Source organism: Rattus norvegicus, chromosome 6, assembly GCF_021556685.1.
Source record: "Rattus norvegicus strain SHRSP/BbbUtx chromosome 6, alternate assembly SHRSP_T2T, whole genome shotgun sequence".
Taxonomy (NCBI): Eukaryota; Metazoa; Chordata; class Mammalia; order Rodentia; family Muridae; genus Rattus; species Rattus norvegicus.
In genome coordinates, this window is record NC_141539.1 from 136,877,546 (window position 1) to 136,892,481 (window position 14,936).

General features: G+C 54.4%; 2 protein-coding genes across 15 annotated transcripts in view; one reads left to right on the forward strand and one right to left on the reverse strand.

Moving 5' to 3' along the window:
• The window catches only part of Klc1 (kinesin light chain 1), a 43,408-nt gene extending 35,411 nt beyond the window's left edge, over positions 1-7,997 (forward strand). For all 13 annotated transcript variants that reach the window (XR_015621675.1, NR_197766.1, XR_015621677.1 and 10 more), the window contains 2 exon segments: positions 7,318-7,381; positions 7,618-7,997. Coding sequence is in view for 8 of the 13 variants with exons in the window: in NM_001434197.1 (NP_001421126.1) it covers positions 7,318-7,381; positions 7,618-7,620 (67 nt within the window). In the remaining 5 variants the exon portion in view is untranslated.
• Xrcc3 (X-ray repair cross complementing 3) lies at positions 4,674-14,930 on the reverse strand. 2 transcript variants are annotated; one of them, XM_087551959.1, is made up of 8 exons: positions 14,145-14,930; positions 13,574-13,711; positions 11,869-12,006; positions 10,900-11,112; positions 8,967-9,121; positions 6,293-6,505; positions 6,150-6,184; positions 4,674-6,067 (listed from the first exon to the last, which is right to left on the reverse strand). In XM_087551959.1, the coding sequence occupies exons 2-8, from the start codon at positions 13,626-13,628 to the stop codon at positions 5,839-5,841; spliced, it is 1,038 nt and encodes a 345-aa protein (XP_087408085.1). In that variant the 5' UTR covers positions 13,629-13,711; positions 14,145-14,930; the 3' UTR covers positions 4,674-5,838.
• Between the last annotated feature and the right edge of the window lie 6 nt (positions 14,931-14,936).

Here is a 14,936-nt window from a genome sequence, read left to right on the forward strand (position 1 = left end):
TGCGGGGCAGACGCTCCACTGTTGGGCTTGTGTGAGAGTGGGTGCAGCTCAGGAACTGTTGTCCTGACGGCTCCTTTTAGGGAGGTTTTAGTGTGAGTGAGAGAGAGAATATGCAAAGGCATCTGGGAGAGTCAGAGAAAATAATGAGGAGAGGAGAGACTTGTGCAGATAGTAAGAGCGGGAGGTAGAGGGTTCCAGTGGTGGACAGATCGTAAGACTGTAGAGGACCAGGAGACGCTGCCTTTGCCATGTGTAATCAGTACCTGTGATACTGAGGGAGCTTTTGGGGCTGGAACTCCTCCTAGAAAGCGTCTGTCCAGCCTGAGCTCCTCTCCAGTCAGATGGACACTGAGGCCTAGTAGAGCTGAGCCAGCCTTCTACTTTTATTTTTTGAGGCAGGGACTTACTTTGTAGCCCAGGCAACCCTTGAACTTGTGATCCTAGCCTCAGCCACACAAGTAGTTGGGATTGCGGGTCTGTGTCACCATGCCTGGCACGGGCTCTCTCCCTCTGGGAAGCTGAAATGCTCACCAGTGTGCAGAGTCAGTTCTGGAAGCACCTGCCCCGGCAGAGAGCTTGGACGTCCCTCTTCTCCCTCTCTTCCCTACGGCTTCTGTGCTAACAGCAGCAGCGCGTGGACACTGCTGATGCTGGAGCGGGGGTGGTGTCCCTTTGGTAGCCAGCCATGATGTGAAGTAGACATCACGTCGAGTGCAGCTGTTTCTCAGTGACTTGGGTCGAGTGCCGTCCAGTGTGTAAAGCTGAGGCATCTTCCTGACGCTATCCAGCTGACTCTCCATGTGTTTGCGCTGTCAGTGTCTAGAAGGATCCTAGGATTTGTCTTTCTCGGGTGTGCCCTGGAGGAGCCAGGCCTTCTGGCTCCTGTGAAAATAGCTACCCTGGTGGACAGGTCGAGGCTGATGCTTGGCTGAACACTTTGACCCTCGTAGTTTCCGATGACAAGGACCAAAGACAGTGCCACATAGGCCACTTTGCTGCTGTCATTTATGAGAAGAAAGGAGGCTAAGAGTCTAGTCTGTAGCTTTCCTCAGAGAGCTCAGTTGCTTCAATGGGTATGGTGTGAACCCAGGGCTTGGGAGGCAGAGGCAGGCAGAGCTCTGAGTTCAAGGCCAGCCTGCTCCACATAGTGAGACCGTGCCCAAAAACAAACCACCTGGGTGAGTGGAATCATAATTTACATGTGATTTCTTTTAGTAGTTTGCTGTAGAGAAAACCCTGTTCAGTCCTCCAACAGCGCGTGGCTAGGCTATGGTAAAGGTAGATTCAAGGCAGAGCTGGCCGTTTGCTGGAGTTTGTGTGTCTAGCATCTGCGACCTGTAGGCTGCATCCTGGCCTTTAGCCTGTCTCTGGCTTCTATGGCTGCCGGAGGTGTGCGCAGGTCACATTCAGAAGCACAGATGCTGCTTGGAAGACCCTCCATGTGGGCTTCCGCCTGGAGCTGTAGGTGTGCACACCATCCTGGCTTTTGAAAGGAACAAGGGGAGGGGTTCGCTCTTTGCTTTGCTTTGTTTTTCTGAGGCAGGGTCTCACTGTGTGGCCCTGACCAGGCTGGTCTCCAACCTCATAGCTACCTCTGCCTCTGAGTCACTCCACACACCTGGCCCCAGTGTGACTTTCTAAGTAGAGGAATCGAAACTTCAGTCTGTCTTGCTAATAGTCAAATTGTTTCTCTTCTTATTAATTTACCATAAACTGTAAAACATACTTTAGTGAACCTGGAGTGTCTCCCTTGGGTGTAGGAAGCCCTTTGAGAGGTCAGACTCGCCTGACAGGCAGCAGAGTGCCCGGCCCTGGCTGAGCAGTCTCGGAAGGTAGCAGGACTGGCTGCATTAAGGACGGCTGCTGTAAACTGTGCTGAGATGGGGCGGGGGCCCCAGGCACTGAATCCAGGTAAAAAACAGGTGAGAAGGACCCACACCCCCAGCTGCATGGTCACTGACATTGCAGGAGCAGAGGTCACCTTAGCATGTTTCCTGTTTTGGTTGACAGTGTGCTGATGGGTTTGTCTCTGCGTGTTCATGACCCGTTGCAGTATGAAGTGCGTCAGTTCTCTGGGTGTTAATGCAGGTGGCACGGCCACAGAAGATGGCTTCCACATTAGGAGCCTGCCCTGCTTGTGTCCTAGCCTCCGGGGCCTGAGCACGCCCCACTGGATGGGCCTATATGTGGTATCTGCACACTGTGGGATCAGCGGCAGGTGGTGAGGTTGCAGTGTCACCACTGTCCTCACCGGAGCAGTGTCACAGCAGTGTCACTCTCTTCGTATGATTAAGATGTCTGTAACTGCTGCTCTTGGATACTTAGGCCATAGCCTCGTTTCCCTGTGCAGCCTGGCAGAGTGGGTTTTCTACTTTTCCTTCCTGTTAGATGTCTGGATTGGCACTGGGTGTGGCCATCAGCTCGATCCTAGAACCTGCCTGGTTGCTTGGCTGGAGGAGCACTGTGACGTACCGAGAAGGACGCTTCTCTGCCGGGACATAGAGCTCAGTCTGAGTGACGGACTCCCTGCTGGTCACACCCAATGAGGGCACAACTCCTTCAGTGGCCGATTCAACTAATAAAGTGTCAGCTGTCACCCTAGCCCCAGCAGAGGACATTTTAAGACAGCAGGTGTGTGCTGCAGGCACCTGGCACAGGAGTTGGTCTGTGGTGCTGGTGCACCGAGGCCTTTGCTCATTAAGTGCACACCCATGCACTGTGCTCTAGCACTGAGCTGGACTCTGAATCCCAATGTTTAGTATTTATATGTGCATATTTGGTGTCAGAGGCCACAGTGTTTGATGGTGATCTCCATATTGATTATAATATTTCCATTTGCTTTTTCACACAGGAACTTTGGTTCCTGGTCTGGCAGACTCAGAACTGAGGGCGGGGACTGAGCTGGATAGGATCCCGAGCACAGAACACTGGCAGTTCCTCAGCCTGCCCAGGAGGGAGCTTGTCCTCTCGGCTGGAGTGGGCTTTCTTTCCAGCATCTGAGAGGGCCTGGCAGCCGTAACCCAGGTTACCGCCGCTTGTCTATACCTTTGGCTGGGGGCTGCTTATGGCCAGAGCCGCAGCACTGTGGCCAGGGAGGCAGCCATGCTGCAGCTGGTGGCCTAGGCACGTGTGCATCAGCTGCTGCATGTGACTTCTGTCAGCCACGCTGTTATGACACCTAGATCTATTTAAAATTTAATGCTGTGAAAAAGCTATGAAGTAAGAATCAGAAGCTTAAAAATACTTCCTTCAGGGGAAGAGTTGACAGTGGCCTGTGTCTGTTGAGCCTCAAGTGTAGAGGGAAGAGATGGGGGAGCAGCACACAGGGGAGCTGCTGCTACTGTTAGTGTTGGTGGTGGGCACTGCAGTGCCTAGGGTCCCACTCTTCTGGTGTATGCTGACATACAGGAGCTTTTTCACGGTGTGTGTTGACAGTGTTTGGATCTATGTGGGGCGAGAACACGGGCTGGAAGCAGTGGACTTACAGGGCAGCAGGATGTGGCCTTTGGGTTGCAGGGACTGTCTCGGCCTAGCATCAGTCTCAGAAACTGCATGGTTCTCATAAAACACCAGGGCTTGGGCCGGTGTCTAAAATTAACTGATTGATCACAACCAGTTACAGATTTTCTTGGCATAACTTTAATCCCAGCACTCAGGAGGCAGAGGACGGTGGAATTCCAGGCCAGCCTGGGCTACAGAGCGAGTTCCAGGCCAGCCAGGGCTGCCAGAGAAAGCCTGTCTTAAGGTAGAGCACACGGTTCCGGCTGGGGAGATGGATGAACAGACAAAGCTCCTGTACCAGTGTGAGTTCCTCAGAACCCATGTGGGGCCTCCGGTGATCCAGGCCTGCCGGGCAGAGGCAGAATCCTGGAGCAAGTTGGCTGGCCTCACTAGCGGACACTGCTTCACAGGAGCAGCCTGGGGACTTGTATGTAGTCGGCACCGAGCAAGGTTCTGTTACACTTCATGTTCTCAGGAGGAAAGTGGGGCCTGGCTTTCACCATGGCCTTCGTGGCGAGGGACTCTCAGGAGTGAGATGTCGCCAACCTGCTGTGGTTACTGCTGGGAGGCTCTCGGGTGGTGGGCAATGGTGTTGGAAGAGTTCAGATAGGAATTTTCTGGAAAGCTTCTGGAGCTGTCACGTAGAAAGCCTTGTGTGCAATCATGGCTCCATGTGTGGATCAGGAGACCTCTGCATTCATTCTGTTCTCCTTTCCTCACGGTTCCAGAGAGTGAGCCCAGGTTGCCACTGTGCTGCAAGTTCCTCTCCTCTCTGTTGTCTTGCTAGCACGAGAAAGTCAGTGTTCACAGGCTTATGTACTGAGTAGCTGCTACGTGTGTGCTTACGGCTCGTGTGGCTCATGGCCGTGAGCCTGGTCTCTGCCCTGCATCCATCTGCACTTGGTCTGGAGCTGACTATACCTGAGACGCAGGTGAGCAGGAGTCCAGGCAGCCAGCTGCTGTGCTAAATGCAGATAAGGGCGGCAGGTGCTGAAAGATACTCTCCACTTAGCAGGTGGACTGATGCTGGGGTGGACCTTCAGGGCCCCTTGACCTGGCTGGTGGATCTAGGCCCTAGGAAACTTTGGGCATGTTTTCTAAGTGCGTCTGCCTAGGAACTGTCTTCTAATTTTCAATACTGTTTCTTTAGGAAAAAAAAATGGAAGTGTTGATACCTTGTTACAAAAATAGTTTTATTTCCCAATACAAAACCCTGAGAAGCTGTTTTATACAAACTCCACACGATCCCCTTATTTATGTCAGTATCCTCAGCCTCTCAGACCCAGGTGGGGCATTGCCTGCCGGAGACCTAGGGTTAGTGCAGAATTGCGGGGGCGGGGGGGGGGAGTACCCCAGGGGCCTTTGGAAGGTTGATGAGCTCAGAAGAGGATGGGGCCACCCTGAAGATGTCATGGTATATACCATAAGTGGACTATTTTCGATATTTGAGTGGGGACAGTGACAGTGTATGACCTGGTTTGAGGAGTCACACACTGGTGAGTCTCCACCTGGCACATTTGCTGGTGGGAGCCTGTGCTACGTGGCAGGATCTTGAAGCACAGGGCTTTGTCACCACAGCCCTGTCTTCAGAGGTCACGTTCATTGGTGACTGTTGAGCCCCAAGTCCACAGGGTGTTGATTCTGAGTCCAGAGCAGATCTTACCAGGATGCTTGTCCGCCGCTGGCTGAGTGTGCACTCCATGCTGTCGGGTGCACTGTGGTGCCTTCAGCCTAGATGCACTGCCAAGCCAGAGTTGCTGGGCACACTAACCAGCCGCAGTGAGGACAGACCCTGTTGTAAGTTGCCCAAAGCTGCTTAGCCCAGGCAACTGAATCAGGTCAGCACCGTTTCCCTTCCTCAGAGTATTTTCTCCACTCTGCCCCCAAATGTTGTTGTATGTGTGTGTGGAGGGGCACGGTGGGGGGAGTACCTCACTGCAAGTCACGTTTGGCCTGAGTGGTGTGTGTTACTGTGTGTGCATGCATGCATGTGTATGTATGTGTGTGTGCGTGTGTGTGTGTGTAGTGGGGGTTGGGGGGAATTAAGATCATCCTGCAGGAGAGGAGGCCCCACCAAGCTGCTGAAAGTCCCAGGCAGAGAGAAGAGCTAAGTCATTCTGGGGTCCCAGGGCTGCCAGAGCCCCTGTTGGTCGGACATCCTATGACAGGTAGTGTGAGGCCAAACCCCAAGGCTCAACAGTAGGTGAACCCCAGGGAGGAGAGAGCAGATACTGACTGACCGTCATTGGGAGCCAGTTCACCAGGTGCCATGGACTGACACAGGTTGTTGGAAGGATTCGTCAGAATCAGGGTCAGGCTAATGCACTGGCCCTACTGTTAGCAGGACTCAGTTCCTGCCATCCCTCTAACTCCTTCCCCACTGACTGTGTAGCAGCAGGAGGAGAGGGGGAGGTGGGGGGCGAAGAGTACTCGTAGAGTCCGAGCTGGGCTTCTGGGCAAGCCTGTGGTAACACTGTCCTCATGGATCCGGTCAACCATCAGTTGCATCAGGAGCTGGTTAGCCCAGGTGATGCCAAGGGCTGGAGAGAGGCGCTCCTCCCAAGCCCTGAGACACAAAATGGGTGTTGCTGCTTGTACATAGCCCACCCCACCCCAGTGTACAGCATGGCTGAGCTGTCCACACTCACCCTGCAGACTCCTGGTCCTCTACCATTTCTGTCACCTGGAAAAAGCAAGTGAGGGTTAGCCACCTCAGGTCCTCCCTTCTACCCAGGGCTTGCTTTCCCCATGTTCAGGGGCAGCCCTCTCCCTCCCCGCCAGCTGCACCTACCTGGTTGATGCACAGCACGGGGCTCCGGAAGGTGCTACTCAGCCTTCGAAGCGCGGCCCCCAGCGAGTGCAGGTGCTTCGCCCTGACCGCCGAGGCCTGGAGATGGAACTCACAACGAAATGGGGCTGCAATGGAGTCAACCACCACCAGGCGGGCCATGCCCCTTGACAGCAGAATGGGGACCCTCTTACTCACACACTCCATCAAGGTGTCCTGTGGGGACACACATTGTGGTCTACACCGGCTACACCTGGCCAGTGGCCTCCACAACTCCCTGACTGTAGCTTTTGATACTTACTGGCTGCCTCTTACCCTCCTGGGGTGAAGGCAGGCATACCTGGACTTTCACCCTGAGTCCACCACAGATACTGAGTCACCCAGCCTAGCCACAGATCCATGGCTGACACAGTCACCTCACTAGGCTGAAATCTAGAAAGCAGCTGCTTGGTCTCGCTTGAGTAGGATGTGTAGAATGTGTGTGTGTGTGCATGTGTGCCTTCCAGGTCTTTGTGGCGACGGGGCAGGCCAGACCTGCTGCTGCTGGATGGAGTGTTTGTGAGTCTCTTCTGCACAGAGCAGGTAGCACCCTCTGTAAAGGAGGAGTCGGAACCCTGCACCATCCACATTTGCTACACCCTGGAGAAAATGCTAACAGGGACAGACAAGGGATGGCACCAGGGGCATCTCTGTTGGCCACTCCAGGAGCCCTAGGCTTTCTTGGGGCCACTGTGCCCTGTTTGGCACTGGCCTTGGGTGACTTAAGATGTGGTTAAGTGGCCCAGGTGACAGCGTAGGCTTGTATGGGGAGGGTAGATGGCTGCTGTCAGAGGAAGGCCTTGCTAGTGGCCACGTGACCACACTTGAGGGGTGACAAGGCTTGAGGTTTCAGCCAGGTCTTCAGGCAGTTTTGGCTGGTCAAGCAGATAGCCTAGCACTGACTCACTGGCAGCTCTGAGTCCAGCCAGGGGTGAAATTTAGTCTGTGCTTCTCCCTAGGGCACCCCCTTAGTCTGTGCTTCTCCCTAGGGCACCCGCAGAGCCTCTTTGTGTGGAAAACGACAGCAGCAGCCTAGAAGACGCTAGTACCAATGTGAGTGTCTGCACCTCCCTAAGCCAGGGCCTGGGCACCTCGGGGATGGCAGGAAGAGGTGGGAGGCGGCCAGGTGTGGTCCCCACTGCTCTGCTCATGCACAAGAGGGGAGGGGAGGCTCTGTGGCCTTGAGCCCCAGGGAGGCTGGCACTGACCACTCTGGTTCCTGGGCAGACCCAGGGCAGAGGAGGTAGGGCTGCTCCCAGTGGAGACCTGACCTGCACTTTCTCTTGCAGTGATCTGGGCCTCGTCTGCTTTAAACACCATGATGCTGCTGCTGACACTGGCTCCAGAGCTGGCCCTGTGAAGGCCAGGGTGGGGCTGGGAGGGCCCTCAGCTGGGAGCCTGCAGTGCTAACTTAGTTCCCGTGCCCCCAAGCTGTGGGCATATACTAACAACTGCACCACTAGTAGGGTCTTGGAGAGCAACTCTCAGTGAGGCTGGTGACCTGGCCCTGGCCCCTTCCTGGGAGGCCCACGGACAGGACACGTCTGACTCCTGCTGCTTCTGCCTGGCCTCTTTGTGGCACTTCTCATGTGTTTAGTTCCGTGTCGTGTGTGATAATGTATTTTTATTGTACATTTTTTAAAATTAAAAGTTTATATGCCGTACCATCTACCGGAATGAAAGTCTGTTCATAACTATTCTTTAAAAATCAAAGCTCTTTGTTATCATCTGAGTGAGTGCATGCCATGGTGTGTAGGTCAGAGGACACACTGGGGTCAGCTGAGCCAGCTGTGGGCCTCTCAGAGCTCTTAACTCTCTGCCTAGTCATGTGACAGCCCAGACGGGCATGTTGAGGGTGATCCTGCCCTGGTCGTTATCCACACTTAAGTTTGGGGAACTGGGTTATTCCCTTCTACAAACTTCTGAATGACCCCTATTTTCATCCCTCCCTGCTGATAAGAGCTTTTCTACACGACCAGCTGTCCTGGGCCTGGCCCTGCTTCCTGCTGCTTGAACTGAGCCCAGCCTGGCCAGCAGCCAAGCCCCAGGCTCAGGCAGGGTCAACAGAGAACAGCAGCCAGGAAGGGGTCTGTGGTGGCTTGTCAGTTCTTTGCATCCCCACCCAGAGGACACCTTTGCTGTATGTCTAGGGCCTCCCTTCCCTACCTTTCTCCTGGGTTGATTGACCCAGTTAGATCTGTGTTTGTTGGTTCAAAGACAGGATGAACGGGCAGATTGCACAAGAATTTGACTAGTGAGGTTTTTGTTGTTTGAGACAAGGTCTCACCGTGCAGCCCTGGCTGGCCTGGAACTATGTATGTAGACCAGGCTGGCCTCAGACTAAGATTTCTCCTGTCTTTCTCTCCCAAGGGCTGAGATCAAAGGTGTCTGATCTCATTACGTCATTGCGCCTAGCTCGACCAGGTTTTGCAATAAATCCCCATGTTGGAGATTCATCAACCCACACATCCCGAATGCCTGGCCTGCAGGGACCTCAGCCACCCTGCTGTGTGTGTAGAAGGGACACTTCCATGACCGACACATCCTCTTCCTGACTTTACCCTGAGCTGAGCATGGTCTCTGCACAGGTGACACTGGCTGAGTCACTGGGTCATTGTGTGCACAAGCAGACACTCACCACGTCAGCCGCGTGCTCAATGAAGATGTGGTTGCCGAACCTGATCTTCTGTGTTACCTCCCCAGGCACATCTGTCCGCAGCTCCTGCAGCTGTTCAATGAGCTGCCACAGCCGCTTGCTGGGGAAGGCATCCTCTGTGCAGATATAGACAGCCCCTAGGAAGTCAGAGTGCCCAGTGTGTACAAGACCTGTGGCTGCACAGACCAAAAGGAGTCTTCTGCCTGTCTCTAACTTCTGCCCCTTATACGTTTCCCCCGAGAAAGGCAGCAGGTTAGACCTGAGTATCCCATCTGTGGCTACCTTGCTGGTTCCTTAGGCATGCAGGCTAGCCCTGTCCTGAGTACACACATCCCCTCTTCCTGAATACCCTGCTATCTCATGCCTGCTCTCCAGGTCCTCGCTGGGCTGGGCAGGACAGAGGGTGGATCACCAGGGTTAAGGGACTTTGGGACATGTTCCTCAGACTCAGGACAGTTCACAGGCTCCTCCTCTCTCTGTGTGTCTACTTGATGATGCTGGTGCACAAACAGCCCTTGAGCCATATGCTGTGGTGCCACCGAATCGCCCTGTGTGTGGGCAGCAGAACTGTTGGAATCTACGTGATTAGTTCTAGGACTCTGAGTGGAAAGAGCCCAGTGGCTTGCCCGAAACGTCAAACTGCAGAGTAAGGAAACTGCTTCATAAGACAAATACTGCCCATGCTTCAAAGGACTCAGTCAAGAAAGCAAAGGTCGGGCTGGAGAGATGGCTCAGCGGTTAAGAGCACTGACTGCTCTTCCAGAGGTCCTGAGTTCAATTCCCAACAACCACATGGTGGCTCTCATCCATCTGTAATGGGGTCTGATGCCCTCTTCTGGTGTCTGAAGACAGCTACAGTGTACTCATACAGAAAATAAATAAATCTTAAGAAAAAAGAAAGAAAAGATCATCCACAAAATGGGAAACAGAGCCAACAATATTCTGGACTTAATGTAAATATTTAAAAGTTTCTGCTCAAACAGGGCCTCACTTCCCTGGCCTCCAGCCTGCCTGCATCAATCTTCCTGCGCCTGCATCCTGAGGGCTGGGGTTACAGGCGTGTACCATCACAACTGGTGTGGAAGACTCGGTAGGCAAAGGGCTCTGGGTCTTCTGGGGATGACCTGACAGAAGGCACGTCAGAGGCTCACAGAACATCGCTACAGACCTCTGCAATGCTGGGAACCCTGGCCCTGTACAAGGCAGCGTCAGTGAGAATGAGGGAAACTGGAGCCTTTAGCATTGCTTCATGTGGTGGAAACCAACATGAAGTGCTGTAGTAAAGCCCCAGCTGGTGCAGAACCGGGCAGAGCACAGGATCCAGACCAGCTTCCTGGCTTGGGCACAGGACTCAAGGCGGAAATGGCAGAGACCCTGGCTTGTTTTGTTTTGTTTTGTTTGAGACAGGGTTCTCTGTAACACAGCTCTGGCTGTCCCAGACTTGCTTTGTAGATCAGGCTGACCTCGAACTCAGAGCCCACTTGCCTCTGTCCCCTGAGTACTGTGATTAAAGGCAGGTGCCACCATGCCTGGCTCAGTCACTGCTGGTTTTGCAGCTATGACCAGGCAGAGTCTCCCTGTAGCAGGGGCATCTACATGCTGTTCAGACTACTGGCTCTGCCCAGAAGGTAAAGACCTGGTGCTCTCTGCCCTACCTGTCTGGTTCTGAGTCTGGGTGCAGGGTGAGGTACCTCAGGGTAATTGTGTAGTAACTGTAGGACTGGCCAGTACCCCCTGCTTCCTTCTGACAGTCTAAGTGCAGCTTCACCTCCCACTTACTCTTTTGGAAGAAGAAAAACAATCATAGGAAACCACCCAAGAGATAGCCACTGCCTCCCAGAGAGGAAAGCAGCCCCCAGAGCAGGATGGGTCAGAGTGATACCTGTCCTACCCCTCAGGAAGGAGAGCCACTCACCGGCCTCCAGGCCTCCGTATTGCCGTGGGAACTGCACAGCCAGGCAGAGCTGTAGGGCTAGCTGGGTCTTTCCTGCTGAGCTTCGGCCAGCCAAGCCAGTGATGCCCTCCAGGGGCAGGCCTCCACCCAGGAACTGGTCCAGGACAGGGCAGCCCAGGCTCAGGCGTTGATGCTGCTCAGGGAAGCTCTCCCTCTGCTGGAACAGGTGCAGTGCTGCAGCAAGCATGAGGTCAGGCAACATCAGCAGTCTAGCCTGTGCCCCGCCCACAGTCTGCGCCCCGCCCGTGGCCTGCACCCCGCCCACAACCTGCTAGGGCCTGTGAGCCTGAGGCCTTCAAGGAAGTGCTGACACATGCAACATGGGCAAAGGACTGGCAAAGTCATTACACGCACTCGCACGCACGCACGCACACACACGCACGCACACACACACACACATACACACACGGAGGGGGAAAAGGGAGTGGGGGGGGGAGGGAGGGCGGGAGAGAGAGAGACCAAAGCTCCAGAATGTAGCCATGTAGCAGGGTACTCTCAGTGCCCATGTGTCCTGGACAGCTTCAGCATGAAGAGGAAATGAGCATCAGTCTGTGACAGTGACAGTTCTGAGCAGTTGGAGCCTCGGATGTCAGTGAGGCAAAGCCATCATGTGGAAGCCATGTACTGAAGTGGGGACTCTCACAGATGTCCCCACCATACCACTGGGACCTAACTTTGTCCTTTACTGTCTGGGTCTCCTCTGGGGGCAGGTACTCCAGGAAAACTTTGTAGAGAAGCTGAAGCCATGAGACCCTACTGCTTAGTGCTCTGCAAATATGGGCCCTTCTCTCTGGGCTCTGGACAGGTCACTTGGGCTACCTCTTCTAGGGAGATTCATACGTGCTCAGGGGGTCATCCCCAGACCCTGGAGCCCGTGTGTCTACCCAGGCCCACGCACCCAGCACCCCTGCCCAGGTGCCCTCTGCCCACCTGTAAGGACGCGGCTTCCCCGAAGGTGAAGAGCGGCTGCTCTCAGCAGGAGCTGCACATCGTGGCTGGGCAGGCTGGTGAGCCGCTGCAGGTCTGGGCCAGAGTAGCACAGAACCTCCTTCACTGACTTCAGTCTGCCTAAATTCACACAGATAGACCACAGCAAGTCAGGGCACTCAGAGGTGGGGACGGAGTTGGGCCCCCAGATCTGGGACACCAGTGACGGTAACTGGATTCGCCCAGAAAATCTTGGGGAGTGGGGCTAGTGGGTAGAGAGGGAATCAAGGGAGGGGCCTGCTGCTGCACCCTCATGACCTGGGCCTGACTCTCCTGTCAGCAGCAGCAGGAGCCAGAGAGCGAATCCTGGGCGTTATGAGGATGTGACTATTACCCTGACCCACCCTTGGTCCACTGTCCCAGCTATGTGGAAGGCTGAGACATGAGGGTCACTTGAACCCAGGACCCAAGGCCAGTTTAAGCTACACAGCAAGACCCTGTATTTTAAAAAGCATGACCATGGAGCTGCAGGTGTGGCCTGAGAGAGTGCCTGGTGACCATGCACAAAGCCCTGGAGTTGACTGACAATGACAGAGAGCGGGCCAAGGGAGAATCAACTCTGAGCACCCAAGCCAGGCCAGGTAGGCAAAGAGGCTGACGGAAGGCAGAGGCAGGATCCAAGCAGGCCAGGATGGGCAGGACTGTGGCCATCGCTACGGGCAACACATGCTAACAACCAAGGGCCTGCACCTTGGGGAGGAGGGCAAAGGAACCAATTCTGGGCTTGGATTTACTTTTTACTTCCAAACCAATTGAAAGCAAAAGAAAGCGTAGTGGCCGTTCCTGGATGTCAACTTGACTACAATCCAGAACTGGAGGGCTCACCCGTGATGCTGATCTTGGGGCTGGGGGGATAGATCCAGATTACCATGGGGAAATTGGATCGCCTGTCCACAATGGAGGTAAGAAGGGTTATGTCTGGAGTGCAGGAGATCCCTTAGCGCGTCTCTTGGTACTACCATGTCCTGTGATTAAAGTCAATGGGAAACTACAATAGCCTAATCCAAGCAGGAGGACGAAGGACACAGACCCATCAGGAATGAAGGTCACTCCTCCAGGAAAAGAGCCAAGACCTGCTGAGGTGACTGCAGAGGGTGGAGGAAATACAGAACAGGTAGCAGAGAAAGGGAGTTACAAATACCAGCTAAGGCCAGGTAACCAGTTGCAGAAACAAGGATTATAAAGTGATATGAATGCTTCTGTTTTATTTTGTGAAGAGCACATTTGTCTTTCTCCTGATTTCTTTAACAGAAAGTATTGGTCCCAGCACTGGAAGACGGAGGCAGGAGGAGCTCTGTGAGTTCAAGGCCAGGCTGGTCTACACAGTGAATCCCAGGTCAGCCAGGGCTACACAGTGAGACCCTGATGCAATTAAAACGAAGGGAAAAAAAAAAGAGAGAGAGAGAGAAAGAAAAACACTGCAGACATATCAAGCCAGCTCACACAGTGGCAGGAAGAACGCCGTGAACATGAGGCCTGGGCAGTTAGCCCTCAGCAGTCACAGCCCTCCAGGGGCTCAGGGGCAAAGGTGCCCCTTCTGAGAATGAAAAGGAGAGAAGGCGCTGGTTGGAGGTGGCCCACGGAGCACCACAGCTTGTTTCACACAAAGTGCACGTGTACCGTTGCTCACTTCCCACAGCATACATACCCCTTTTAATGGCAGCAGTAATTCTGGGGTTTAGGTCCAGCTGATCCAAGTCCATTTCCTCCGTGGGTCCACCATGAGCATGCAGAGCTTACACAGCAATGGTGACAAACTCCCACGCGCTTGCTGTCAACTTGCTGCCTGTGGGAGGGAGAACATGGGAAAGCGACACACGCACACAGGGCAATCTGAAGTGGTTGGGTGTCCCACTGAGCGCCAAGGACAGGTGTCTCCTCCGTCTTGGGAACACTGTCCGTGAAAGCTGAGGAAGATGCTTCTGGTTGCACCATCCACTGAAGAAGGACTAGGCAGCCTGGAAGCCCAGGCTCGTTCCAGATGTTGGTACAGAACTAATTCAGCGGCCCCTAACATCCTGAAGGTGCCAGTGCCTGAGGCTCAGCTGCGAGTGGGAGAAGAAATTTAGCTGTCCCTTACGACTCCCATTTAACTTCCTGGGGCATAGATGAGTCTCGCTCATCATTCCCTGACTTTTTGTGAGTTTGGCATTTTGAAGGATGGTGGGGGAAATGGAACCTCATCAGAGAAGGACAGAAGAGGCAGGGCTGCAGCTCACCTCATCAGAAAGCATGGAGAAACCTCCCCTCCCCCGGAAAGGGAGCTGACGAGGACAGCACCAGGCCTCTTCTCCGCCCACCTGTCTACGTTAGAGCCAGTCCGGTCGGTGTGAGGGAAGACGTGTTCTACAATGCACGTCCATCTTATACGTGGCTTCAAATGACAGTGCCAAGAAACACTAAGGATGGGGGTGGGGTGGCTCAGGCTGGCAGTGCCAAGAGTGAGGAGGCTGAGGACCTGAGATCTGGTGCTGGGCAGGTATGGTGGGCTGCCAGTAATCCCAGCACTCAGAAGACAGAGACGGGTTTCTCAGAGCAGGCTGTGACAGAGAGTGAGCAAAGCTCCTGGGTAGTTGATTTGGCCAATTACCCAAAGAAGAAGAGGTGCGCGCGGTGGCTCACACCTCTGTTGGTACAAGGAAGGCTGAGGCAAGGACTGCTGAATCCAAGGCCAGCCTAGGCTACATGCGCAATGAGACCCGTCCTTACAAACACCACAAGAAAAAAAAGTCACAGGTCAAGTTTGCAGCGACGCAGTGGCTGGCCTGGGACACTGGTGCTGAAAGCAGGTTCCGCGCTCAGTGGAGAGGGTCCGGACTCTCGATTCGATCCAAACCCCACTACGGGCCTGAAGGGGTGCCCCGCGGGGGAAGTTCGTTCTTGAACCCCAGCCCCGGCCTGGGGCTCTCGAAACCCACGTTGCCCTCCGCCCTCTCCCGCCGCCCCACGTCCTGCTACCAGCGATCATCTAGCTCACCTCCCGGATCAGCAACGCAGCAATTCTCCCGCGC

Excerpts from the sequence above, each read along its gene's own strand:
- Xrcc3 (XM_087551959.1), bottom strand. The coding sequence starts at position 13,628 with ATGGACTTGGATCAGCTGGACCTAAACCCCAGAATTACTGCTGCCATT. Across the intron at positions 9,122-10,899 it reads ATACGGAGGCCTGGAGGCCG|GGGCTGTCTATATCTGCACA; the intron begins GTGAGTGGCTCT and ends CTGACTTCCTAG. Across the intron at positions 6,068-6,149 it reads GAGGACCAGGAGTCTGCAGG|GGCTTGGGAGGAGCGCCTCT; the intron begins GTGAGTGTGGAC and ends TTTGTGTCTCAG.